General features: G+C 45.3%; 2 protein-coding genes across 7 annotated transcripts in view; one reads left to right on the top strand and one right to left on the bottom strand.

The window, feature by feature from the left end:
* Positions 1 to 7,438: 7,438 nt before the first annotated feature.
* On the top strand, positions 7,439 to 10,847 carry f9a (coagulation factor IXa). Its single transcript, XM_048231214.1, has 7 exons — positions 7,439 to 7,731; positions 7,863 to 7,887; positions 8,263 to 8,376; positions 8,681 to 8,815; positions 9,030 to 9,445; positions 9,968 to 10,094; positions 10,258 to 10,847. The coding sequence occupies exons 1-7, from the start codon at positions 7,495 to 7,497 to the stop codon at positions 10,836 to 10,838; spliced, it is 1,635 nt and encodes a 544-aa protein (XP_048087171.1). The 5' UTR covers positions 7,439 to 7,494; the 3' UTR covers positions 10,839 to 10,847.
* A 1,063-nt stretch (positions 10,848 to 11,910) lies between these two features.
* mcf2a (MCF.2 cell line derived transforming sequence a) overlaps positions 11,911 to 27,158 on the bottom strand; it is a 29,905-nt gene continuing 14,657 nt past the window's right edge. For 3 of the 6 annotated variants that reach the window (XM_048231209.1, XM_048231212.1, XM_048231213.1), the window contains 18 exons: positions 26,938 to 27,109; positions 23,650 to 23,720; positions 23,394 to 23,479; positions 23,011 to 23,077; positions 22,624 to 22,739; positions 21,680 to 21,749; positions 21,429 to 21,521; positions 21,210 to 21,302; positions 19,585 to 19,710; positions 19,139 to 19,360; positions 18,575 to 18,667; positions 18,343 to 18,421; positions 18,181 to 18,244; positions 15,901 to 16,001; positions 15,458 to 15,570; positions 15,063 to 15,244; positions 14,789 to 14,892; positions 11,911 to 14,293 (listed from right to left, as the gene is read on the bottom strand). In XM_048231209.1, coding sequence (XP_048087166.1) covers positions 14,253 to 14,293; positions 14,789 to 14,892; positions 15,063 to 15,244; positions 15,458 to 15,570; positions 15,901 to 16,001; positions 18,181 to 18,244; positions 18,343 to 18,421; positions 18,575 to 18,667; positions 19,139 to 19,360; positions 19,585 to 19,710; positions 21,210 to 21,302; positions 21,429 to 21,521; positions 21,680 to 21,749; positions 22,624 to 22,739; positions 23,011 to 23,077; positions 23,394 to 23,479; positions 23,650 to 23,720; positions 26,938 to 27,109 — 1,893 coding nt within the window. In that variant the 3' untranslated portion in view covers positions 11,911 to 14,252. The remainder of the gene's footprint in view (positions 14,294 to 14,788; positions 14,893 to 15,062; positions 15,245 to 15,457; positions 15,571 to 15,900; positions 16,002 to 18,180; positions 18,245 to 18,342; positions 18,422 to 18,574; positions 18,668 to 19,138; positions 19,361 to 19,584; positions 19,711 to 21,209; positions 21,303 to 21,428; positions 21,522 to 21,679; positions 21,750 to 22,623; positions 22,740 to 23,010; positions 23,078 to 23,393; positions 23,480 to 23,649; positions 23,721 to 26,937; positions 27,110 to 27,158) is intronic. The other 3 variants (XR_007192146.1, XM_048231210.1, XM_048231211.1) reach the window with 3 other exon arrangements.

Raw genomic sequence — 27,158 nt, 5'->3', positions numbered from 1 at the left:
ATATGAGCATACAAAGACGCTTAGAACTCATGTTAAGCCTAGATGCGCACTAAATGCGAATGCGTGATTTGATGCAAGCAAAAGTATCGACTGTTACAAGTATTATAGCAATATTATAAATGTGGCGACGAAATGGCCTAGAACTTGGGTACGCCTAGCCTTTGCATTTGCAGTGATAACCAAAACTAATGTGAATCGCAGACTATCCTATAACCAAAGAAAGTAAAGGAGATTATTTATTACCTGCGTTAGCCAAATAAAGGACGGGACTGCACCCTTCACAAACCGTAAAAATTAAGTTTATTAGTTTTACAGTTGACTACAGTTGACAGTTCACTATAAGTCCACACAAACCATTCTGTTTTCCTTGCACTAGCCATTTCGTCGTAGCCTATTCTGTCTGTTTGTATAGCCTCTCCGTAGACGGGCTCTGATAGCCTACAGCGCAAGATTTGGTCAATTTCTGTAAAGAAACATTGCCACCTATAGGCCTGGGATATGAAGTAACGTGTTGAGACGTGTTGAGATGGATCCGTTTGGACGCAAATATTCTTGATACGGTTCCAGGGAAGACGGAGGGAAAAAAGATCGGTTTGGTACGTGTGGACTAGGCCTAAGAGTAGGTCTGAAAGGCTTTGTGAATAACTTTTAAGAGAAAACTCCTAGCTAAAATCTTTTTGTGCGATTTAGGAGTACTCCTAGTGGTAAGATAAAAGGCTTTGTGAATATGGCCCCAGGGCACTAAAGTCAACTTCTAGCATGGAGGTGCCCCTCCTGCTGGGCAGTGTAGGCCTATAGCCCTCGCATCAAAGATGATGGTCTGCACTACTTCACAAGATAATATGTGTGAGTATTCTTAGATAGAGATCTCCCTGTAGTTTCCACCACATTACGATACGATACAATACGAAACGAATATACTTTCTTGTCCCATAGGAGATTTTTTTTTAAATCTTGGAGCCATATTTTGCTCACACAGTACAATAAAACACAAAACAGCAGAAAAACAACATGGGCAATATAAACATACAGACAAAGACAGCACAACACATGCTGTGTCAACCATATTAGTGCATTGCACATAACAGTGTCATTCCATTGCACAAGTACCACCCCTTGGTAGAGCATGTGACACATATTGCACACACCCCATAATAAACACTAGGCCCCTACAGCCTCAAGCAGCATTATTTAACAGTTTGATTGAGGTAGGCACAAATTAGCTTTTGAAGCGGTTGAGTTTACAGTGGGGATTCTTCAGCGTCTGCCAGAGGGTGAAAGCTCATATTCTGTGTAAAAGATATGATGGATCGTCATTAACCTCTCAGCTTGCTTAACACATAATTTTCAGTGTCCCGCCGACGGGATGGTTACCCCCCTCCCCCACCTCCTAGTGCAGGGCGATATGTACTGTAGCAAAAAAAGGTGTTTGGAACATTTCATATAGATTTTTGAATCTACCTGTTTCCAATTTTTTGAACTACCTGTTTCCAATTTTTTCCCGGACTGCACAGGTCCAAAATCTAAGATGGCGGATATATCACCAAAAATGGCAAATAATCGCCTTTTTAAACATTTTAGGTATTATCATTATATACATACATTTTCTAATAAAATTGAATGACTTAGGTAATAAATATGACCATGGGTGACATGAGATGTCATGATTATCAACCAGTGATGGGTGTAACCATCATTATGCTATTTATTGGCATACCCGGAAAAACACATTGACTGATTTAAAAGTTTCCTTCACATAACCTAATAATCATTTTAATTAAAAGTAATGTTCTGCACTCACCCCAATAGATTCGATTAGAGTAGATTAGATTCAACTTTATTGTCATTGCAGAGTACAAGTATGAAGACAACGAAATGTGGTTTGCGTCTAACCAGAAGTGCAAAAAAGGAGAAAAGTGCAATGTGATATACAAAGTATAGACAGGTGGTGAATAGACAGGTCAAGAAATATAGTGCAGTGTAGACAGTAGTATACAGTTGATTTATATAAAGTAGAGAGGTTTAGAGTAAAGGCATTGGACAGGGGTGGGGGGCTTAGTTGGTTGGTTGTCATTGGGATGGAGAGCCAGACTTCAGCTGCAGGAAAGAAGCTTCCTCTGAACCTGCTGTGCGCCTTATGCAAGCATCACTAGCCCTGGATGGCCTCAATGGAGGGGAGTGAGGAATGCGTTGGGCAGTTTTCACCACCCTCTGCAGTGCTTTTCGGTTGTGGGTAGAGCAGTTGCCATACCAAACTGTGACACAGTTGGTAAGGATACGCTTGATGGTGCAGGGGTAGAAGTTCACCAGGATCTGAGGAGGCTGGTGGACCTTCTTTAGCCTCCTCAGATAGAAGAGTTGCTGGAAAGCCTTCTTGATCAGGGTAGAGGTCCAAGAGAGGTCCAAGAGATGTGGACACCCAGAAATCTGAAGCTGGTGATACACTCCACTTCAGTCCCATTGATGAGAATGGGTGTGTGTGTGCTAGCTTTAGTCTTCCTGAAGTCCACAATGAGCTCTTTGGTCTTCAATAATTCTGTTAACAGGACTTGCAGGAAATTGTGGGAACATATGAATTTGTTGATTATATGCAAGCCTAATGCTGCCCACTACAGCTAAGTCTGCCTTCATCCATGAATTGTGACTGGTTTCAGAAACAGCATTCTCTGTACAATCTACAGAGAGTAGCTCAGTGCAATTAACACACACATTGGATAGCATCTTAATAGATGGCATGGCTGAGTTGTGCAGGAGATGGTTGTCAGGAAAAGTGACATAAACTGTTGCCAAGATCTGGCAGAATACTTCTTACTTCTTTGAAAATGTTGAAAGTAACAGGCTACAATGACATATACTTATAACAACTATACCATCACAAACTCCATAAAAGACAAGACGAGACAGGTCCATACAATGGGAAAAGCACATGATAAGGGATACAAAATACAAGACTCTACACCAATCAAAGACTTAAAAGCTTTCCTGGGATCGAAGGAAACCAAAGCCAACCTCATCCTCTACCTTGGTCATAAAGCTGTTGAACTATGTAAACTACCAGTCACAGTTCACACACACAAAGGTGGCAGTAACAGTACGTCATTTTGGCAAAACCCCATATATCTACATGTCACACAGATGTCTTGGTGCTTGCCCTTCGCAGGGTACCAGACATCAACAAAGACAGTCTCATTATCATGGGCACTGGAGAACGTCGACAAAAGATACAGCCTAGAAATCTTGACGCACCCCAGCGGCAGCAAATGTAATGCAGTCAGGGTAGTGTAGCAGGCCAATCACATCATGTATAGAGTCGGTAGACCTATCGGGTATCCTATTGTATCCTATCCTATCAGGAAATTGAAAGTCAACCGTTTGTCCCGCCATTTACTGTTTATCCCGTGGGAAAGGAAAGGTTTCTGTTTCAAGTCAATCAAGTCATGATGGTGTCATTAAAACACTTTGTAGGCTTGTAGTAGGTCCTCATCCATCTCCAGACGTGTTAGCTGGATGTGAGAAATGTATGTGTCAGCTCCTCAAAACATGGTTTTCAAACAGCTAAAGCCCTTCGGTGGAACATGTTTAAAACTCTAAAACCCAACCAGGGAGTGGAAAAACTTGGGAACTAGGGAAATCCCATCCCTATGATTGCCCTACCATCGCCTATTGCTGTCCCCATGCTCGGATTTCTGCCCGCGCAGCCTAGCAACCCACTATTTGCCCAATGACGACTCCTAATTCCTATGGACAATTCATCCCCTACACTGGACTATTTGAACTTAACACTAAATAGGATTCATGCATTATCATACTGGTTATGTAACCATACAACCACTTTGTAACATATACAGACATCCCAAGTCTCCGGGAGTCTCCCGCATATTGATAGCGGCTCCCTGACGCCCGCAAATTAGATAAAATCTCCCGGAATCTAGAGTGAGCGATCAAGAGCGCGCATGCGAGACCGCGTGTGCATCTGAGTGTAGCGCGCACACGAGGGGAGAGAGAGAGAGGGGTGGTGCGTGTGTGTCTGAGCGCATCCAAGACAGAGAGCATCCTGATTGGCCTGTTTCGCTAAATCAACCAATCAGTTTTCAGTGTAGGCGGGCTTTTATGTCTTTTCTCCCGAACTTAATTAATCAGTTCAGTAGAAACAGGAGCGTCATGGTAGAGTCAGCCTCAAAAAAAGGAAAATGTAAGACCCATTTCAAAGTGTAGGCTACCCTTGTCTCATAAGAGTAAAACATAATGATGGACCTAGTCTTGCACGCTGCACTGTTTGTAAACAGTGACTTTAGCATTGCCCACATCGGGTTAAATGATTGCAAAAGACATGTTGAGGTGAGTTTAACAAGTGTCAATTCATGTGCATATTATTCAGGCCTATAGCCTACTAGATGGCTAGTTGCCAAGGCTACATGAAAAGACCAAACTACCAAATCTACATAATGTTTTTTTTTGGGGGGGGGGGGGTTTCGTGATGCCTCCCTGAAATGACTTTTTGCAAGTTGGGATGTATACCTCCGGTGGCTCTAAATACCATGTTCTATTCTCTGTATATAGACCTTACTGTCCTGTAACTGACCCCAGGCAGAAGGGTCAGGCCCTTGAGTCGTGGATCTGCTTGAGGTTTCATCCTATATGTTTCTCGAATTTTTGGGAGTTTTTCCTCGCCCCTGTTACTCAAGGGCTCTGTTCGAATGTTTAACACTCTGTAAGCGCCATGAGACATGTGTAATGTTTTGACGCTCTATAACTGAAATTAAATTGAAATTGAAATTCTGAGAGCACACAGGCAAGCAAATGTTTGGGCACAAGATACAGTGCCTGCTCCAAAGATTCTTGACTCACTATCACTGGGATGGAGACAAATTGTTGATGGGCAATGGGCTTCTGTTCTGTCAAAACTTCCACCAGCACCAGAGGCTGTTATGGAACTTGTGTGTTGTTGTCTTGCCAGCCAATGCAGTATAAGGTGTTTTTGCAAGAGTTACAACTTACCATTCATGCAACTTTGCAGGTGTGAAGGCTCTGAGGAGATGTACACCAATATTAAAAAGACAGTGACAGTGGTGAGGATAAATACTTGAGTGACAATGACAATGTTTTGAAATGAAACAAGATGCAGATTTTTTTCTCTTTTTTTCATTTTTTCCATTTTTTCTCAATCAATGTGGTTAAAACAATGTGGTTAAAACAGACAGCTCATATATCGACTGCAGGGACTAGTTTTCCCTCCCCCCTCTTCACCTTCATGGTGGTGTATACCAGACATTAGATTTTAGCTGCACAAGTAAGGTTCCCTTATCTGACTAAGATCTCTAGTACAGCCTGCTAAAATATAAACAAAATCCTCTGGGCTACACCGGACACTTTGAGACTCTGCTATAGACAACACAAACTTTCAACATGGACCCTCCAGCCGGTTTGTCTGCCTGTACTGGGTGCTGTGTAAGGGAATATTGTCAATCACAGACGCTCTCTCAAAGTGGCTGTCACCCACAGCCCCTCGTGGAATTGGAAAGGGCCTCAACATTTTGTTATTGTAGCCGTCTCCGCGGCACTATAGGCTCTCTGAGTCGAAGGGGAAAGCAGTGTTAATTACTTAAGGGTGAATAATTCATCAGAGTAATGACCCAATGAAATATAAATGCCTGCGGTCGATACACGACTCCGCGGGAGCTGCCAGGGGACTCCTTGGGGTGCGGGGAGAGAGGCAAGGGGAGGCAGAGGGAGGAGAGAGGCCGCTCCAGCCGTGGGGTGGAGGTGGAGGGGGTGTGGGGAAGAGGGGGAGAGGGATGGCTGGGCTGCCGACCAAGAATAATGAAAGAGGAGCTGAGGGGCGCGGAGACGCCCTAAGGCCTGCTGAGTCAGCGCCATCCCCACCGCCCTGTCACTGCTGGACACTGGAGAAGCGACTGATGATAGTAAGAGACCTGACACAGAGAGAGAGACAGAGAGAGAGAGAGACAGAGAGACAGAGAGAGATAACCATCTCTCCATCCCTCAGGCTGACGCCTTCATTACTTTGGTGAAGCTCGTGCGGTGTGGGGACTGGAGAGGGCTCTGATTGACTGAGTGGGGAATGGGAATAGAACAGGAAGCCACTGAGGCAGGGAGCATCCCCACTGATTGCCCTCCAGAGCTGAGAGGGGAGCACACTCTATTCCCATTACTCTCTGCATTCCCTCTCTGTCTAATCCCACATAAGCCTCAAAAAAAGTTTGTTGACCTTGAACGCACTGTGTTGACCTTGAATGCTTCTGGGTATATTTCCTTCTTGGGTATGATTGGCCTCCCATAATTTAATACTTCTACCCACCAGATAAATAAGACTAAAAAAAGGACATGAAAATAACAAAGTGATTCAACACTCAAGGAATATTTTGTGTGGATAATGCAATAACACCAGAACATTATACCTCAAGGAAAGTCTCATGAAATTGCATGGTGTTGACTCCCCAAGGCACAGTGGCTGTTCTAGATATTCATGTATGGATCACGTTTTCCCCTTTTCGTCCCCTTAGAATTATAAGGTTCTATCTACGTTCTGAGTAGTTCTGAGATATTGAGCTTCAAAGTTTTAGAATTCCATAGTCATACTGATAAGCGGAAAAAACCTGTTTAGATATAATGTCCAAAAATGTATACAACTACAAGAAACACCTCACCTCATCTTCTTAAGGTGTCACAGAATAAGAATATGGAAATAACTCAATTTTGACAAAAATGTCAGATAGAACCTTATAATTCTAAGGGGACGTTTTGTTATTGTAAATAATGATACTAGTTCAAACACCAAGATGATTTGTCACGGCTGTGAAATCTCTCCAGTTTTATCTTCCAAACATTGATTTAAATCTGTTTATTGGGGCAGGTGTGCCACCTAGAGGATCCGAGTGTAATCACATAAACATTATGAACTACTATCAAACAGTCTTGGCATCTTGAATTGAGTTACTGAATTATTTCCATTCCTCCAGTTTTCCAATCCCCATTTTAGTTAAGAGGAAAAAGGAGTGTGTGTAATATATACAATACAGTATCATATTTAATACTATTACGTATGATACAGTATATGCCTATAAAATGCCCATAATACAGACATTGATATGGCATCATAAACATGTGGATAAATACTTCATCATAGATTGCTTGTACAAGTTTGGGATAAAACGATGAAGATGGATAATGAGATCAAATCTGAAGATGGATAATGAGATCAAATCTGAAGATAAGTACTGCCAGCAGGACGCATGGTAACAAAAACAACTGGCTTTAAATTTGTCCACAGTGATATTTCTGGCAGTGAGGCCATTTGATTGGTTCTGATCAATCTGGAAGTCCCACACAGAGAACACTCATCTGTGTCTACACAAACATAGATTGCTGAGGGCGTCCTGAGTCATCCTGGCTTATTGTAAACAGACAGTTGTACTTTGGAGCATCGGGTCAAGTGATTCCCAAACTGTCCATATCTGATGTCAACTATCAGGAATGGCCGCTTTCCCCCTGCTCCTCATTGGTGCTGTGCTCCTACAGGAGCTGCCGCCAGCATACACCGCAGGACTGTTCCGCTCCAGACCAGAGGCTAGTGGTGTGCTTCGGAGGCAGAAGCGGCACAACTCAGGCTTTTTTGAGGAGTTTATGGAAGGCAACATAGAACGCGAGTGCATTGAAGAAGTCTGTGACCTGGAGGAGGCCAGAGAGGTCTTTGAGAATGACGAGAAGACGGTCAGTTAATGAGATGGAAAGCCCAGGACTGTAAGAACCTTGGGACTGCCCAGGACTGTAAGAACCTTGGGACTGCCCAGGAACATAAAGGAATTATGCTGCATTTCATAATGTTTTTTCTTTTTTTCCAGATGGTCTTTTGGCAGAGCTACTTAGGTAGGCTTGTGTTTAATCATTGCCTAAGCTGTTGACTTAAACTCAGCCAGTTTTGTGCTTGTGTGGGTGAATATCTCAGGTATATTACTTGTATATATGTCTAATTCAGCAGGTGTTTTAATCTTTTTCATTCATACACCTCAGTTTTCTAAACAAATAATAGTTAAAATGCACAATTCAATACATTGCAATATTGTGCACTGTAACTCATGTAAGTGAATTCAATACAATGAGCCATTTAAGCATGTTTACTCAAACAGAGGGACTCATCACAGTGTGTGCTTCAGCAGAGTAGAATAATGAGTTTGGGCGCTGGCTACAAGTCTGCTTGTGTGTGCTAAAAGAGTTGGAGGTGAACGGTGGATTGTCTTTCAGATGGAGACCAGTGTAAACCATCTCCGTGCAAGAATGGAGGGTCCTGTGAGGACCAGATGGGGGCATATATTTGTAAATGTAGGACAGGTTACGTTGGGAGTGACTGTGAGATTGGTGAGTCCGGTCAGGCATGAATAAATAAGCATGATTTTCATATGTTGTTTTTGTTACGGTCATTTACAGTCTGTTACACACATATACAGGAAATGTGACCTTCTCCATCAGAATATGGTTTTAGAGTTGTGTTCAACTCTACTCTCAAAAGTGGTCTCACTCTCAAAAAGTTTGCAAACTTGTCTGTATTATGGTCTGTCATTAAAATTCTAAAATGAACATCCTGAAAAGGGAAGGTTAACAAAATGTCACCGGGTGAAGCTGTTTGTTTCTACCTACCGGTATATGTTTTGTGTTTGTCCAGAGCTGGCCAGGCAGTGTGATGTGGACAATGGCGGCTGCATGCACTTCTGTGACGTGGTGGGAAGGCATGGAGCGGAGTGCCACTGCGCTACTGGCTACAAGCTGGCCGAGGACGGGGTGACCTGTGAGCCAGAGGGTGACGCATTTATCCCTTAACTAGCTGTCAGACAAAACTTATTTGTTTGCATAGTGACTCAAGCTCACATTCTCTGTTATAGCACTAGTATATGGATATATATTCATCATAAATTCCAGTGTGTTTATGTGTTATGCGTACCTATGCCCAATGCTGTGCATAGTGTAAAATCACTAGAAAACATAATAATCTACTTGTTGTGTGTGCACTCCAGGAGATTGGCCATGTGGCTATGACAAGAGGGTTGTCCGTCTGAGTGGTGCGGTGCGAACACTGCAGACCAACTCCACCAACTCCACCAACACCACCAACACCACTCTCTCAAGTCCTCTCAACAGCACCACGGACACCATCACCACCACGGACACCATCACTATCACGGCCACCAACGTCTTCCCCATCTCTGGCAGACTGGTGCCCTCGCACAGCAAGTTACCCAAGTGGGTGCACCAGAGTCAGCAGCCCGCAACAGCACGACCGGAGACCCAGCCACCCATCACCAACACCACACCAGCTCCTACGGACACCCAGCCACCCATGACCAACACCGACGACTCCTCTACCGGCAAGAACAATCATTTGCGCATTGTTGGTGGGGAAGAGGTCACACCTGGGGAGATTCCATGGCAGGTAAGGATATTATTCTTCACGTTTACTTATTTCCAATTCACTACAATAACCATATGTACAGCTACTACTTACTCGTAATCCTAAAAATAATCCCATTGGTTAGCTAATTAGACTGGCTATGTAAAAAGGTCCAAGTAAGGTCATTGGTTAGCTAATTAGACTAAATGTCTATGGCTATGTCCAGTAAAAAGGTCCAAGTAAGGTCATTGCAGCATGACAACATGACAAGCTGTGCATTACTCGGAAGCCTGAAATGACATAGTAGAATGTAATAATATTGAATACCTAGTAATAAGCTTTATAGCTAATTAATACATCATGAGTTATTATTATTTTCATAATTTAGTTTATGATGACTGAACTAATATAATAAAACTATATGGCAATTTAAATAATTCAAAGCCAACTTCAGTTTGCAGATACATGACATTCATAGATGTAAAAGAGCAGCTGCCATACATTATATTTTGGAAGTGTCTGCAGACATGGTGATGATTTCGTCTGATTTGATGTCTTCCTGAGGTGGCGCTGGTGATGCGCTCCACGGGGGCGGTATTCTGCGGGGGCTCCATCGTGGGGGAGGAGTGGGTGGTCACTGCTGCTCACTGTCTGGTGGACGCACCGGAGCGATCGTTCTTTGTCAGAGTGGGTAAGATGAGACACCCTATGACCCTCACCATGACACTTCCCCCCCAGCTGGCACCCACCGCCCTCTCAGATTTGGGGCTGCACAAAGACCACAGACCACTAATTTAGCCTGGCAGAAGTGGTGGATAGCTTATGGGTGGTGTTTTGTGTGCTTTAATCCTCAGGTGAGCATGATGTCCACAGGTCTGAGGGACACGAACAGGACCTGGAAGTGTCCAAGCGCCACGTCCACCCTCTCTACGCGCCGGCTCAGAACGCCTATAACCACGACGTGGCGCTGCTGCGTCTGGCCACCCCCATCAAATTCTCCCAGTATGCCCGGCCCATCTGCCTGGGGCCCAAGACCTTCACGGAGTCCCTGCTCCGCTCTGGGGACGAGGCCACGGTCAGTGGCTGGGGCCGCATGCGCTACCAGGGCCAGACGTCCAGCCGGCTGCAGAAGGTGGAGCTGCCCTATGTGGAGCGCACGCAGTGCAAGGAAAGCAGCAGCGACCGCATCACCTACTTCATGTTCTGCTCCGGCTACTCTCACATGGCCAGGGACGCATGCCAGGGCGACAGCGGGGGCCCCCACACCATGCGCTACCGGGAGACCTGGTTCCTGACGGGCATCGTGAGCTGGGGCGAGGAGTGTGCCAAGCAGGGCAAGTACGGTGTGTACACGCGCATCTCACACTACTACAGCTGGATGCGCTACGTCATGGGTCTGAGCAGAAAGATGCTTGTGGACATGGTGGACCCATAACCCTACTCCCCTCCATTTGACTTTCTAGAGTCCAACTGCGTCTCCCTGCACTGTGTGTGAAGGACTAATACATATTGTAGTAGCTTTATAAACGGTGATTCATCTCAATCCTGGAGTAAATATGGCTTTATATATTAAGAAAAAGAATTACCCCATTTGAAATGGAATGCAGGCGTGCATTTGATATTTGTCTGTAAGATATGGATTAAAAAATCTAAATGGCCTCTCATTGAGCTGATTTGTCTTCTGACAGACCCCATTGATTACAATACTTCATGTTCTGTGGGGGGACAGAATAACATGACAGATTTATAATGCAGATATACAGTACATGTACAGTGTGATCATTCATCCATGAGAAGTATTACACACTTCAGTGTGCACACTAGGGTTCAGTACCCACAGGTATACACAGAGGGCATCCATCACTGAAGGAGGCCAGACCCTATCAGTCGTCACATTAAACTGTTTTGTCATGAGTCATTAAGTCAGATGAATATTGCATTTATTGATCCTTCTCACAGACAAACTGTCTCACTTTTCCTTCAAGAGTTTAATTAAATTTGATCAAACGAATGGATTATGAAGAGAAATGGCTTGCAGTCCCCTTAAGGAATTACCGAGTCAATACTGCAACAGTCTCTTCTGAAGTCTAAATCACTGTCACTAAATCACTGCACAGGTTGAATTGACACGGTAAGTATCCAATCTACTAGCCAGTGATGCGTTTAACATTTGACTAACGTCTGATGGTACTATTTTTACTAAACTATAAAGCACATACAGTAATGTTTTTCAGGCAAACCATATAAGTCACATATACATTCTTCATATTCCTCCTTTAAGTATTGTCATTGTAGGAGCTTGAGTAGGACAGTGTGTTTAAAAGACATTTGCATCACCTTGACTTTAAACCTTTCTACAACCAAGGGAGTAAACATCAACAATGGGCTCCAAAAAAAAAGTGAGCGATGTAAAAATATCTGACACCAAAGAAGGTATCTGCCCTACTTCTTAAAAAAAATCCCAATACTTCAACAACAGCCACTGCACTGCTCTTTTGGAGAAGGCATGCTTTCATCATTTGAGAAGATGTTTCAAAGGGTGACAGCTTGGTGGTGACTCAAGCCTAAATCCCACTAAAGAACTAAGGAGGCTACAAGTTATGTCAACGTATATATTTATTACAAACAGTCCAGTTGTCGTCCAATAAAGACTGTACAGAGTTTGTTTAAATTATTAACAACATATTTGGAGCTATACAAACCTGTCAAAGGTCGTAAAGTGCCATGCATTTTTCTCCACACAAAAAGGTTGCCTAGTAACAAGCATTATGGTGCTTGTCAGGATAAACAGCATTTTTTGAGCCTAAATTCGTCTCCGTTTTGTGAACATCAACATTTGATGCTTAAAAAAGAGGGAAACCTGCAGCGTTGGAAAGCTGAGACAAGTGCCATATTGCATCCTCCCTGTAAAAAAAAAGAGATGTGATGTCGCATTGCCAGTCAGAAGAGAAGGCTGTGGCGGTGCGCAGAGGATGTAATTTAAGGAGTCTTATGAAGCCCTGCCTCACGCTGAGAGAGAACAACTTGATAGCAAAATAAATAAATTAATAACACACAAATGTGTACTCTGCAGCCATGCCTGCCGCTCCGCTGGCCTCATTTCCACTTCAAACGCCAGCGTATCAAAGGCGGCCCTCCACCCTCCAACTGGGGGCTTGATTTGATGTGGTAAATTCATATAAGTCTGCAATCAATATTTAATTAAGTGTTCGACACAGTGGGTATATTTCATGTTTGCTGTATGATCCTGTATAATGTGAAAGCCTAAGATTAATAATATGGTGATAGTCGAGGAGCGTGCGATCAGCCTCTCTGTTCCTCTGAAGTAGGAGATAGAGGGGGGAGATGTGTGTGCCACATTTTACTGGCACACCAACTCTACAGCTGAAGTAGAAGACGTGTCAGCCTGTGAGGAGAAGTCACGTGAAATCAGTCGGTGGTGGAGACCTTCAGATGTCCAAATCCCATTTCAGTTCTTCATCTATTGTTAAGTAGAGGGGTTGGTTTGCCAAACGTGAACTTATTTGCAGTCGACAAACCAGTAACAGAAGTAGACAGGCAAGATCTTAACCAAAACCTATTTTCCATTTGAAGGATATGTGTATAAGCTATAATAATGGGGGGAGGAGGAGAGGGAGAGAAAGAGAGAGAGAGAGAGAGAGAGAGAGAGAGAGAGAGAGAGAGAGAGAGAGAGAGAGAGAGAGAAGAGAGAGAGAGATATTTGAGTATCTGTGCAAGTGGGAGAAGTATCTGAGGATGTGGATAAGTGTGAAATCTAGGCGTGCATATCTTCAGTCTGAATGCTCCCCTTGGGGAGTAGAGCTCAGTTCTAAGTCAAGGACCCTGGGAATGAAGCCCCCATGCAGCATTAGTGTGTGACCAAGCTCAAACAAAATATCATAAAGCTGTTGGTTTCCAGTATCTCTTTTACAGCTTTTAAAGTGCCTTTACAGTAACGTCTGAGGTCAAACACAAGTTATAGCGCAAGAGTTCTGCAGCAGGGCAAATTCTACATTTAGCTAGCGAAAGTGAGAGAGAGGCCAAAATACAAGGAATAAAAAGGCATTATGGCACAGCATGGTTTGGCATAGAGCTCTGGGTGAGCTTTTGGGTGTGGAACCTCGGCAGTCGCTGAGGAAGAGACACCCAGCACAACACGCATACAAACACAAGTACCACTGATTAAAATGTCCACATGAAATAGACAAACGCATTACAAAAGTCAGGTAAAGCAAAAACTTCACAAAACATCTGAGTCGCATTCGGTGACATCAAAACCCACCCACACACACACACACACACACACACACACACACACAGGCACACATGCATACACACTGACACACTAATAAGACAACACATTTCCTGCACATAATGAACAAAACACATCATGTGCAGGTATTTGAGAAATTCTCTATAGTACTCCAGGGTCCAGGGCCCGGTGTCTGAGTGAGGGGAGTCTGGATGGTGGTGACGGAGGGCACAGTAAGGTGGAGGGTCTCTTGAGAGGAACTAGCTGAGATAGTTCTACCTCACCTCCTTATCTGGAGCAACAGTGTTCTTGAGCAAACCCTTGCACCACAGAGAGAGTAAGCCTTCACCACATGTGAGTCCAGTACACCATAGCTACCTGTCCTTCCAGCAGGGCCCGCATGGCATCACTGGGAGAGTGTGTTTGGTGTCCGGTCCCCTCCTGGAGAGCCTCACACCGCAGGTCCTGTAATGTCCCCCTCCTGGTGAAACTGCAGTAGCCTCTGTCCCAACGCCCGCCAGAGGATCCTCTCTCTGGCAGACCTCCAGAGTCTCTCAAAGCGGTTGGTCCACAGCAGCCGGCGCTGGTGTTGCACGTCTACGGCGAGCTAAGCTTCCGCGCTTTCAGATTCCCCGGCTCTGCAGGGCATATGGAACACAAATGACACAATACTCAGAATCTGAAAAAATACAGCTGACAGCAGATTATGCTTGGAGCCTTAACATGAAAATCTATCTGAGGGAATAACTGCATTTATAATGTTCAGTACGATGTTCCTTTAAAAAAGATTCTCCAAAGTAGAGAGGATTAGGGAGGTAACATGTCCGTTTTGTGTACTTCTGTAGAGAAACATGAGGAGCTTTATATGGTCATCTGGGCAATGTTCACTCGGTATTTCACATATGGGAATGAACGCCGGCAAACGTAAGAATGACCTGAAATGGACGTGTGTGTGTGTGCAGATGTAGGGAGGGTGGGACCCCAGCACGTCACACGTCATTGGTCGGTCAGAGACAGATGTGGTGTCAGTGGAGCGTCTGTGATAGGGCAGCCGGGGGGGAACAGTCCCATATGTGAGATAGAGGAACCAGGGTTACGGAAGTACCCCTATGAATACCAATATGTCCTCCTACCCCCCAGTCGGGTGGAGTGTCCTCTGCTGCTGTCTGCCAGGATGTGCTGCAGGGTGGAGGCCTGGAGGTGGCCCTCCTGCCGGCGACTCAAGTTCTTCACCATCCTGTGGAGAGCATCACATTACACTAACATCACCATTTGGCACACTCAGCCTTAAGCAGGGACAGACGGCAATTAGTAGTATAGAGTCTTTATTGCATGCAATGAAAAGTTAGACTCTGTGGCCTGAATGCATTGTATTCTAACACGCTTTTGAGCATAATATTAAAATACCTTGGTGACATTGCCTTTGAATATGTACTTATTCTGGATATGGGAGCAGTATGATTAGCAGCTACTGACCACACGCCCTCACTCTCCTCCCGCTGCAGCTGGACGATGTCCCCACATCTGATGAGGAGGTCCTGGGGCCCGTCTCTAGGACAGTCCGCCCGGCTCCTGTACCTGCCTGGAGTCTGAGACAAGCAATGAGGGAAGGAGCACGCTTTTCAGACTACTGCAATACAATGTATGTTTCATATACATGTAATATGTTATAGGCATACAGTAGATTTATCTGATTTGATGTGATACAAATTGTTAATGATTAATAATGTATTTAGCACAACTTGGTCAGACGCTGACTGTTTCGACATGACTCCATCAGGAGCAGAGGGTCAGGGGCTCACCAGGTGGACAATGTCCTCCTCCTCAGTGTCAGACAGTGGGAAAGGACTGTGGCCTCCATTCCAGTCGTCCAGACCCTCACAGATATCCACTGAGTGGTGAGCTCCAGGCCAGCCTGACACACACACACACACACACACATGATCTCTACTGCACTCTACTGGACATTCTGTGCACTGACGGCTTTGATGTGAAAAGACTGCTCCATTATAAGCTTTTCATTTAGATGACTCCAGTTCTCCAGTTTCAGGTAAAAATGAAAGACAGCTGATGTATTACTGGCAGATTGAGGGAGTGAGAGTTTGATGTGGGTGAGGTGTGTGTGTGTGTGTGTGTGTGTGTGTGTGTGTGTGTGTGTGTGTGTGTGTCTGTGTGTGTGTGTGTGAGTGTGTGTGTGTGTGTGTGTGTGTGTGTGTGTGTGTGTGTGTGTGTGCGTCAGACTCACTGCGTCTGTTGCGGCGATGCTGTGGGGACAAGCTGAGCGGGTCGGGGCTACTGCGGCCGGACTCCGTATCCTCTGAGCTCACCGAGGTCCGCTGCTGCTTGCTGGGGATGACAGAGAAAGAGACCAAATGTATTCTCAACTTAGGAAGAAATACACACACACACATACATACACACACACACACACACAAATGCACACACAAATGCACACACACACACACACACACACACACACACACACACACTCACACACAGAGAAAAACCCCAAAACAAAGTGGTACAAACTGACCACTGTACCAAAAGCTTAGACTACTCCACAGAGAGTCCATGTCACAGCCATTACCCAGAACAATGTGGACAAACTCTGTGTTCCTTAAGTGCAGAGTCATGCTGGATAAAACAAAAGATGAAATACATCATAGATCTGGTCTCGATTTCTTAAGATCCATTGTTTTCATGGATAAATCTAATACATATCCACTTGACAGGAACAAAAAGTGCAGGACTAATTACTAATTGCTTAAAAAGTTCAGATCTCAAAAAGCGAGCCCCATCTTAGAAGCATGTTTCAGCTTTCTGCTGAGAAGACAGCACCATGATGAAAGTCAAAGCAAACAGCTTGTTATGTCTGGTCACTTCTCCTGTCAGGCTGTTGTCTGTTTGATGGTGTGTTTGTTGTGTCTGCACTTCATGCCAAACAACTGCACAAACCAATGCAATAATGGAGGGAAGTTGCAAAGCATGTCCTGCCACTGCACCGCATATGACAATCTGACCGGGGGTCAGCGGATGAAAGGCTGATTGTGACTCCGTCTGGCCATGGAGGGGAAGAGGGGGGTGATGGGACAGCTGCAGATGGTGAAGACTGGTGAATGAAGCAGCCACAGAGCTGGTGACTGTGTGTAGTCAGTATGGGGCAGGAGGCAAACACAGTGGTGCAGTTCTTGGCTCTTAACCAACCCCCCCCCCCCCCTTTATTTAGTCTGTGGAGCGGGCACAGTGCGGGCACGGAGCGGGCGGGTGAGCGGGTGTTTTACCCCCGGCGGGTTAGCGTCACTGGCGCTGGGAGGGGCGGGCAGGGCTCCGGGAGCGCAGGCACACGCAGGCGCCGGCCGACAGAGACACAAGGTCCAGCCGCGGCAGGTAGCCCTTCAGCCCCGAGCGCATGGCCCTGCAGGAGGAGCACAAGGCAGGCCACCCGACACGGCCGGTCACCAGTCACCCCCTCCTCATCCAACCACCATCATCATCATCCTCACTAGCATGATGAGCAGCATGGCAATCACCCTCACTGGCTTAGCCTGGCTAACTGCACGTGCTCAGATGCTAACTTGGATCCTCCTAACACTCAGCAAGCTTGATGAGTCACTCTAGCACATACATGTACAATGTAATGTGAGAGATGATCGCTGGTACACACCAATGCTCACACACACTTTTCGTCCACACACACACAAACACACAAAGTAAATTATGGTCTTAAAAAGATCCTGGCCAAGATGGTGGTTTAACAGATGTCCTCATTCTACTGAGTGAGTTGACTAACAGAGCATTGACAATCTCAGAGCATACATTCAACTATCAGAAAAGGAGAAAAGGCCACACATATTGCACAAATGAAAAGATTGTTGTCTGCAAAGGGCGGCCTTTTCTCTTTTTTTGATTATTTCTAAGTTTGGCACTCTTAACAACAAAAAAGAGACTGAGTGAAGCCTGCTACTCTAGAAATCCATATGTTAAGTTAACCCTAGAAATCCATACGTTGAGCTAACCCTAGAGATCTCGAGAGGACATCTCTGAGGTCTGCTCCTTAGTAAGTGTTGGAGCCTTACAGTACGTTCTGTCTGGACAGGACCATAATGTGGGAATGGGATGAAGATGGCTCAAGGAGTTAGTGGCTCAAGTTAAGAGGCCTGTTGATCATGGGGGTGTTACTGCACAAAAGCTGCTACTGTACTTTGCTACACAAACACAACACATACACTATGACTGCAAATAAGAACAGATTAAGATTTAGAGAGGGAGGGGAACAGAATATGGAGAACAATTTAAGACAACAGGTAACAGCAATAACTTCTCAAACAGAGATGTGTGTGTGTGTGTGTGTGTGTGTGTGTGTGTGTGTGTGTGTGTGTGTGTGTGTATTTGTGTGTGTGTGTGTGTGTGTGTATTTGTGTGTGTGTGTGTGTGTGTGTGTGTGGGTGGGTGTGTGTGTGGGTGTGTGTGGGTGGGTGTGTGTGTGGGTGGGTGTGTGGGTGTATTTGTGTGTGTGTGTTCTTACCTCTCAGACAGGGGTGGGGATAACTGGATGTGTTCCGGTGTTGGGTGGGTGAGGGACAGTTCATCTATGAGGACAGTGAGACAGGAGACACTCATACTCAACACATATGGAACAGGACAACCCTCACTATATCAAGCCACACTTTATCACGTGAATGAATACCTCTGAGAATCTTCTGCTGGTTGGTGAGAATTCTGCGGATCTCGTTCAGCCAAGCTAGCTTAACTTCTACTGTTGGTGCCTTTGGACAGAGAAAGAAAAACAATGAGAAAAATAATCAATTCACATTATCCAGTTCATTTCTTTGATTAAAAACATTTTTATTATGCATAAAATACAAATATAAATGTTTTAAATAAATAGCAAAGAGAACAGTGTTGAAGAGCTTGCTCACCTGCACCAGGTAGACTTCTTCCCTGCCACTGTACCAGATCTCAAACTTCTTCACGTCTCCCTTGACATTCTCTGTAATGCCGACTGCACTCATCTGCCAAGGGAGAACACACACACACACACACACACACACACACACACACACACACACACACACACACACACACACACACACACACATGTTCACAGCAGGACTGAACCCACACTGACTGTTCCTGGGCCTCCAAAAACAAACTCTCAACTAATCATCAGTCAGTTTACCAGGCCTCCAGCTGGCACACACACACACACACACACACACACACACACACACACACACACACACACACACACACACACCACTTAGGTTGGTACTACCCACGTCCCCCTTAGCTATGGCTCAGTGAGAGATGAGAAAGATAACAGTGGGTGGTATGACATGGCCCCTCAGCCTAAAACACACACACACACAGACACACACACACACACACACACAGACAGACACACACAGACACACGGAGTGCCAGCGGGGGAGCAGGAGCTCTCCCACACATGGCCCAGCGGGGGCGCCCCTGCTCTAGTCTACCTTGAGACAGTGCTTGAAGCTGTAGGAGGGCGTCTTGTCGGCCCCCTCGCCGTGCTCCTCACGCCGCTTGCAGAAGAGCAGCGCGCGCTCGTGCAGGAACAGGTGCCGCTGCATGGGCTTGAAGCGGGCCAGCTCCTTCATGCGCGTGGGACCTTTCTTGTGGCTGATCCACACGCTGAACGAGCCCTGCATCAGCAAGCGACCCAGAGCGCTCAGATCCCCCTAGTGGCAGGAAATAGTAATAACATGGCAATACCATTACATTGATATAACACAATTGCTATATGAGAAATACAACCAAATAACACAAGAAGGTTCATTTACAAGGAGAATATAATTTAGGCCAAAAGTAAGACTTGTATTGTAACACAAGCATGTACTAATGACTAGATGACTAGACTGATGACTAGAAAGTAAGCCTGCTTCAAGTAGCAACAGACACTCACTTCATAGCCGGTGATGGCAATCTGGTGCATGGAGTCATTGACAGACTTTAAGAGGTCCAGCATGGCAGACAGCGCCCCCTGCAGTTCAGATGTCCGCTCTGAACCAGCACTATACTTCAGCAGTTCCTGCAAACAGATCAGTGGAAACTGAATACAACTACGTGTCAATTGCTAAGTGCCTGAAATCTATGGTGTAACTTTACTCATTCATATTAATGTCTGAAATTATGTCAACCATTAGTGGTCAGCTCAGTATCTGGTAGTGGGTACAGAGTGAAGCTTTAAACCATGTTCACATAATTCTCAGATTACAGGTCTCATAGGTAGCAGATTCCCCTGGCGTTTCCAAGTATTGACATTATAGAGCAAAATATTATGTCACATTTAAATATGTGGAACCAATACTGACAGGTGGCAGTAAACATGTTCTCACAGCATGTAATTCAGTTAACAGCACACATGTTGCCAGGCAACCCCTTCCACACGCATTCGGCTTAACTGAGCGCGGTGTGCTAGTGAGCAGCGCAGGCTATTCACCTCTGCTCTGCTGCCATCTTACTCCAGTGCAGTCCAGTCATGTGCAATAATCCAAAGCTGTATGTTCTCTGGCCCTACTGACTAAACAAGGTCACCTTCACACTCCGTAGAGCCTTCATCCATATTGGCCATCTCCAATGCTTTTGGAGAGAGGGGTCATGCTTCTGCAGCCAAATGCAGAGGCTCATACTGCTGGTGCAGTGATGCTGTGATTTGTTTTGTACTGGCTGCAGTGTGACTCACAGTACGGTGCGAAGGCTCTCCATCTATCTCACTTTAACACATCTCTGAAAGTGGATCACTGTAACTCCTGATTTGCAAAAGTTTGTTTTCATATGGGAAGCCAGTGGAGCACAGTGGATGTTTGTGGCAATGTGGTAATTTTGATTCCTATTTTTACGGCTGTCATTTAATAGCAAAATAACCTTGAATGCATTGCGGTTTGGCATACTGACTCAGAGCGCTCATCAAAGGACCTAACCTCTCGCGAAATAACAGTGAGTCTACTCTCTTAACTGCACCGCGGCAGCAGGCTTGCTTGTGATGTGCTTGAAGGTGATCACAGCTTGAAGTTGACTGAACAGGGCTGTCATGCTGATCCTTTGAACCCGTTTGCTGGTTTGAATGCACATCTTCCAAAAACAGGCTTTGTCTCTGAAGTCTTCACCGGCACGATTCGCTTTCCTTCAGAAACATCTGGAAAGTGGGAGCAGAGTGTAGGTACTCGTTCCTATTTCGGTTTGATCTCCACCGTTGCTATGTGATCATTTATGAACTCAATATTCTGAGTAGAAATTCAGATTCAATTTAAATTGTATCACACATTGTACAGGGCCTTTACCATTGGAAATGCACTTCAGAGTGACCAAAGCCCAAAAAAAGGCAAATGTCTACAATGGTGAGGATTGGTGGAGGTGAACACCTCGCTCCAGAGGGACACCCTCAGCATAAAGGGTGTCCAGCCCAGAAGAGAAGCAGAAAAGCAGACGTGTGGATTTTAAATGTGGGTAACAAAAGGAAGAGTCAGTCAGTGCTGTGCTGTGCTGTGCTGTGCAACGTTGGTAGCATTGCTGCTATTGAGTCCTGACCTTGAGTAGGAGCTGGTACTTGGTAAGGCGCTGGACCGGTTTCAACAGGTAGGAGTCCAGGCCCAGTTTGTGCTCCAGTTTTCTCTGACACTCCTGGCAATGCAGAAAACAGAACAGAGAGAGATTTAACCCCAACGGAGATGTGAACATGAGCTCCTCATGTGAAATGAGTGGATATGTTTGAAAGCTTAGTTAGAGCATTAAAGATTGAATGGAGACCTGAAAGAAGGCACAGTCAGAATACTGTCTCCATAGGGACTCTGACCGAGGCTTGTTCTGACAGTAGCGCTCATATACCTGGAAGTTCTCTTTCTGGACAGATGAGAAGGATTTTATGAGAGAGACATACTGGATAGAATATCTTCAAACAAAAGCACAGAAATATACATCCACCATCCCACCCACCCACTCACACACATACAGTACACACACGCACTCACGCGCACGCTCACAAAGCTCTTGTTCCTCACCCGCTCCAGGAAGCAGGCTCCCACTGCCTCCGGAGTCTCCAGACAGCTCTCCAGGTCCTGCAGGAAGACCCTGGGGTGAGAAGGTCACAGTTACTCTCTCTGACCCACAGACACTTTTATCCGAAGCAAACTGATGAAAACATTTGACTCTAGGACATTAAATGGAAATTCAATCATGTTAGGCCTATAATTAATAAAACAAAGATGACTTCTTGATGAAGGATGGCAAATTCACTTTGCATAATTATTGTTATGCAATTGGAATATAGTATTTACTTGGCCTGGCGGGCCATCCTATATCATTGAAATGTATAGTGTGGAATCGAACCATTCACCTCGCTTAAACCAAGGGGCGGGCAGAGAATTGTCTTTCAAACTGCCTAGGCATGCAATAGTCCAGCGCTACGACCATATCCGTATCCGGTCGGCAAAACGGCAAATACATCCTTCTTCGAAAGGAATGACTTAAGTGCATTGTGTTGCTCAACTTTCAAAGAAAAGCACAAGTTCAACTCCTCCAAAGTTGACGCCAACGCCGATTCAAACAACCGCTCTTCGTTCGCCATAGCCACCTTCCTTGTTGTTCACCGTCGCAGGACTATCGTTATCCTGTTAAGCCCGCCTTAAAACTCTCTAACAAAATAGAGCGCTGTGATTGGATGACGTCCACGGCGTCAGCCAATAGAAATCCCTATGGTTTGGTACTAGACGTACAGGCTGAGCAAATTAATTTGCCGCTGCTAGGGTGCGTCTAGATTTCTAGGCCAGTATTTACTATAATTACTTGAGAAATAAATGCATTCCTACTTTCTGAAATTTCCACAAAACATATTTCTAACATGGTATGAAGAATGATATAACACAATGCCGCCAAAGACGGTAGAATTATTCAGTGAAAATGCTGGTGTCAGAACTAATGTCCTCATTTGGAACTGCAGCCCCACCTGCTGTGGAAGTTGTAGATTTCTGGCATGTTTCCAAACAGAATGTCCCTCTTGTTGCGTAGGCTGGGGGGCAGAAGGGTGGACATGGAGGGGTTGTCCATCTCTGCTCTGTAGCCCTTTAGAGACCATTAACCATGGCTATTGTCATCATTCTCATCACCATTATCATCATCACTGTTATTATTATCGAGGTCATCATCATTGCCATCATCATCCAAACTCCAGACAAAATAATCCTCATCACAATTCTTCAGGGTCTTTTTTACAGTAGACATTTGCAATGCATGTTCACCCTGAGACATTATGAAGCGACACATTATTTTTTTTTGATGGGTTTCTATGCTTCAAATATTCCAACATCTTAAGTCCACTGAAGGCAGCTCTCACCAGCAGTACAGACAGTAGCTCCTCCACATAGACCCGCTCAGTTTCAATAATCTCCCGCATCACGTGTCTGTCCCAACAAACAAACAAACAAACACACACACACACACACACACACACACACACACACACACACACACACACACACACACACACACACACACACACACACACACACACACACACACACACACACACACACACACACACACACACACACACACACACACACACTGTTGGACCTGTGCTTTGCTTCATATAAGCAAAGGGGTGTTAAAGAACATAAATACTCTCATAAGTAAATTAAGATGTCCAATATACTGTATGCCTCTGTTTGTAGAGCAGGTGTTGTGACTGTAGAGGGAGGTGTTAAAGTGCTGCCTCACCTCTTCAAAACGTCTGGGCTGTCCTCCCCATCAACACTGTAGGACAGATAATTGCGGTTCTCCTGGTAATCATGCATCACCTCGATCTGCAACAACGATTCAATACAAGATTTAAAAAAATAATAATAGGACCAAAATTGGCACAACCAACAATGGAAGTAAAACAGAATCAAATCTCATTTAAACTACTATGCTGCATCTCACAAAGCAACAAAGACACTTGACACTTCAGTAATAGGTCAGGGTGAGACGTCACCTTCCGTGAGTTGGGGCTCTTCCTGGATCCCCTCTTCCCAGGCAGAGAGAGGTCAAAGGTGAACTTCAAGTCTGTATCAAAGTGAGCACACACAAAGGAACAGCACTTATGAGCACAGGACTGCATTAAACTCCACAAAGAGATTAGAACTCCTTCTGATGTGTACTGCTAAGGACCATGGATGATGGCAGACATTAATGGATTCATGTCCTTTATGCCCTTGCCGTAACTACAAGTGTTACCCCTCCATCAACCTGACCTCAATTTGACCTTGGCGTTAACCCGTAGTTGCCCCCTCCAGTCAGTGTTGGAGTTTGGCTTTGAGGAGCGCTACACTGATAATACATGCAGAGTGAAAGAGTTCCAGGCTCCGAAACGTGTCATCCTCTGCCAAGATCTGATTGGCAGCTTCCTTTTGATTGTGTCCTCTCAATCTCCCCCAATTTCTCTCTCTCTCTCTCTCTCTCTCTATTCATAGAACATCACAGCGTGTCAGTCTCCTCTATCACTCTAATCACACCCAACATGTTTCTCTTGATCTCTCTCTCTTACAGGACTTCATTCCCTCACTTCTGAGCGGAAAGACAAAAAAACACAGAGATGAGAGTCTGTCAGAGGTCTCGCAACATATCTACCCCAGCCCACTTTTCTCATTACCCCTGCCTTTAAATGAAAAGACGATGGTAGTGTTGGTGGGGGTGTGTGTGTGCATGTGTGGGTGGGTGGGTGGGTGGGTTGGGTGTGTGTGTGTGTGCGTGTGCGTGTGCGTGTGTGTGTGCTTGGGGTAGGGGGCACCCATGAACATAAATGGTGGTGGTGTCCCTCCCTCAACACTCCGAGGTTTTAATTGGGAGCTATATGCTTCCCTTTGTTCTGGCTTTCACAGCGGTGGTGGCGGATCAAAGCGGCCTTTAATGTATGGGAGCGCCATATGGCCCTAATGGTGCGCGGCGCTAACAGAGGAATGACACAGTAGAGCCACGCTCCCCCCACCCTGGGGACCCTCCCCAGTGATTGATTAGCACACGGGATGAGATGGAGGAGAAGAGGTTTGCTAGGCCCTGCCTGAATGGATGTGTGAGGGGGTCCTCGCCATGGTTACGTGCTTGTTAGGTGTCGAAGGCCTTTACTTGGGGCCTGTGCTGATGACTTCATTAGAGGATGATTGTGTGTGTGTGTGTGTGTGTGTGTGTGGGGGGGGGTGCCTGGGGTTCAGATTGTTAGTGTTCGCATCAGGCAGACAGGATGAGAGAGGATGAATCACGATGAAAGGACAGCGGCATATAAAGGGCACGATACACGATACACACACATAGATATGAACATACACACGTGTACATGCACACACACACATAGATGTGAACATACACACGTGTACATGCACGCACACACACACACACACACACAGTCACACACACACACACACAAGTGAACACTTAGACATGCACACATCAACAGACACCTAAACACACATATATACAAGCACACTCACACAAACACACGCAATAACACATATGTGCACACACACACACACACACAGATAGACGAGTGAACACTTAGACATGCACACATAAACAGACACCTAAACACACACATACACAAGCAACTCACAAACACACGCAATAACACATATGTGCACACACACACACAGTGGTTTAATTGAAAGTCATGGTAAGAACCGGAGGCATTGAAAGTGTAGAGAAGGCACCATCAATGAGTGCCATATCTAGTAAACATCTTTATAGCTGGCTTAACATGAAAGTCAAATCCCACACTCCTCTTTGTGTGATCTCCAAGCTTGAAAAGGGGGCTTTTGAGAGAGCTGCCATACAACAACTGTGATCCTTCAAACGCATGGCTGCATGTGAGAAAGTGAATCTCACTTCTCACTGTTACGTGTTCCCCCATTGACTATGAACTGCGTTACCTGCGAGAGCGGGAGTTTTTGGACATTTGCACACGCACGCACATACACCCGCACGCTCCCTTATAAACATTGACTGCTTAAATAATGATGTTATTTTGTGAAGGTGTATGGACGGCTTATGAACACAGGGGTGATGTGTTTAAAGGGAAGGCCGGGCGGGGCTATCGTCCATTAACGCATTCAAGGCCATTGTGTTTGTTTGTAACGCGGTTAGTTCGCGATTTCATTCACAACACTCAAAACTCATTTGTCACTGCTTATAACTTTATACTTTACCACCTCCATGACATGTAGTGCGGTACCCACTATTTCATGTCCCATTTCCTCCCTGTTTCTGTCTAAAATCCTGGTTAACTCATACATACTGTTACTCACACATTTCTTGGTTTGCGGTCCAGTTTGACTGTGCCTATGCGGATGCGCGTGCCGCTGTAGGGGCAGTATTTCTCCCCGTCCCAGGGCAGAGGGGGCAAAGCATTGTACACAGGGGTGTTTGGTTTGTAGTAATGTTTTGTATGTATATATGTGTTGTTAATAGGTGGTGTAAAGGGGGTATAACACGGTTGATATAATAAGAATAGTTTGTTTTCATGTAATGTTTATTTTGTATTTAGTTAATAGATTATTTATGGCCTTAGCCTAAAAATAATACCCTGATAGTTGGTATGGTCCAATTAGTCCTGAAGGGGCCAATTTAGCCTAATACTTTGGCCTATTTAAGAGGGCCTCATTCTGCATTAGGGGAGAGAGGGTGAGTACTAGCTTGCTGTGAGGCTAGGTGCAAAGTATTTTGTTTGCTGTGCTACTGTTTGGAGCCAAAAGCGTTGTGCTATTTTGATTTATTTTTTATTATTTTTCTTTCTTGAAATTCTGAGTTAAGTATAAATAAAATTTGATATTGTTTTTGATACAATGTTGAGCTCTGGTTTCCGTGTTTTCCACCTCCACCATCTAAAGCCAGTGAGCCTACACATCCCAATACTTGGGGTGACGCTCCGGTCCCTCACACTGCATCTCTCTGCCTGTGTCTGAGTGAGACAGTAAGCATGTGATCCAGCCGTGTGTGAGCGAGTGCACATACAGTGTGAGCTTCTGTTCACGTGCTAGTGAGAGGAAGAGTGAGCTAGTGAGAGGAAGAGTGAGCTAGTGAGAGAAAGAGTGAGCTTCTGTTCACATGATAGTGAGAGGAAGAGTGAGCTTCTGGGGCTGCGTTGCATTGTCTGATTTTCACACAGCGTGCTCTACATATTGGCTTGCCGAGTGTCTATGCTTATGTGTCATGAAGTGTTTAAATTGTGTGTGTATGTGTGTTTTTTTTTGTTGTGTGTGTGTGTGTGTGTGTGTGCTCAGGCCATCCGTACCATGTTTGGGGGAGAAGATGGGCGATTTGGAGCGGGGTTGGTGCTCTGGCCGGGGGGCTACCAGCTGGATGGGCCGCACGTGCTTGTCGGCCAGCTTCCTCAGGCAGGCCAGCCGGCTGTCAATCATCCCCTGCACGGCCGCCTGCTTCTCAAAGGTCTTCCCGATGTGAGCCTGCACAGGAGGGAACAGCACACAGCACCGACATCAATCACCCCTCACT

The sequence above is a fragment of the Alosa alosa genome, chromosome 21, assembly GCF_017589495.1.
Source record: "Alosa alosa isolate M-15738 ecotype Scorff River chromosome 21, AALO_Geno_1.1, whole genome shotgun sequence".
Lineage (NCBI taxonomy): Eukaryota > Metazoa > Chordata > Actinopteri > Clupeiformes > Clupeidae > Alosa > Alosa alosa.
Note: the sequence above shows the minus strand (reverse complement) of the source record. Positions and strands in the feature narration are given on the sequence as shown.

Excerpts from the sequence above, each read along its gene's own strand:
- f9a (XM_048231214.1), top strand. The coding sequence starts at position 7,495 with ATGGCCGCTTTCCCCCTGCTCCTCATTGGTGCTGTGCTCCTACAGGAG. Across the intron at positions 7,888-8,262 it reads CTTTTGGCAGAGCTACTTAG|ATGGAGACCAGTGTAAACCA; the intron begins GTAGGCTTGTGT and ends ATTGTCTTTCAG. Across the intron at positions 8,377-8,680 it reads TGGGAGTGACTGTGAGATTG|AGCTGGCCAGGCAGTGTGAT; the intron begins GTGAGTCCGGTC and ends GTGTTTGTCCAG.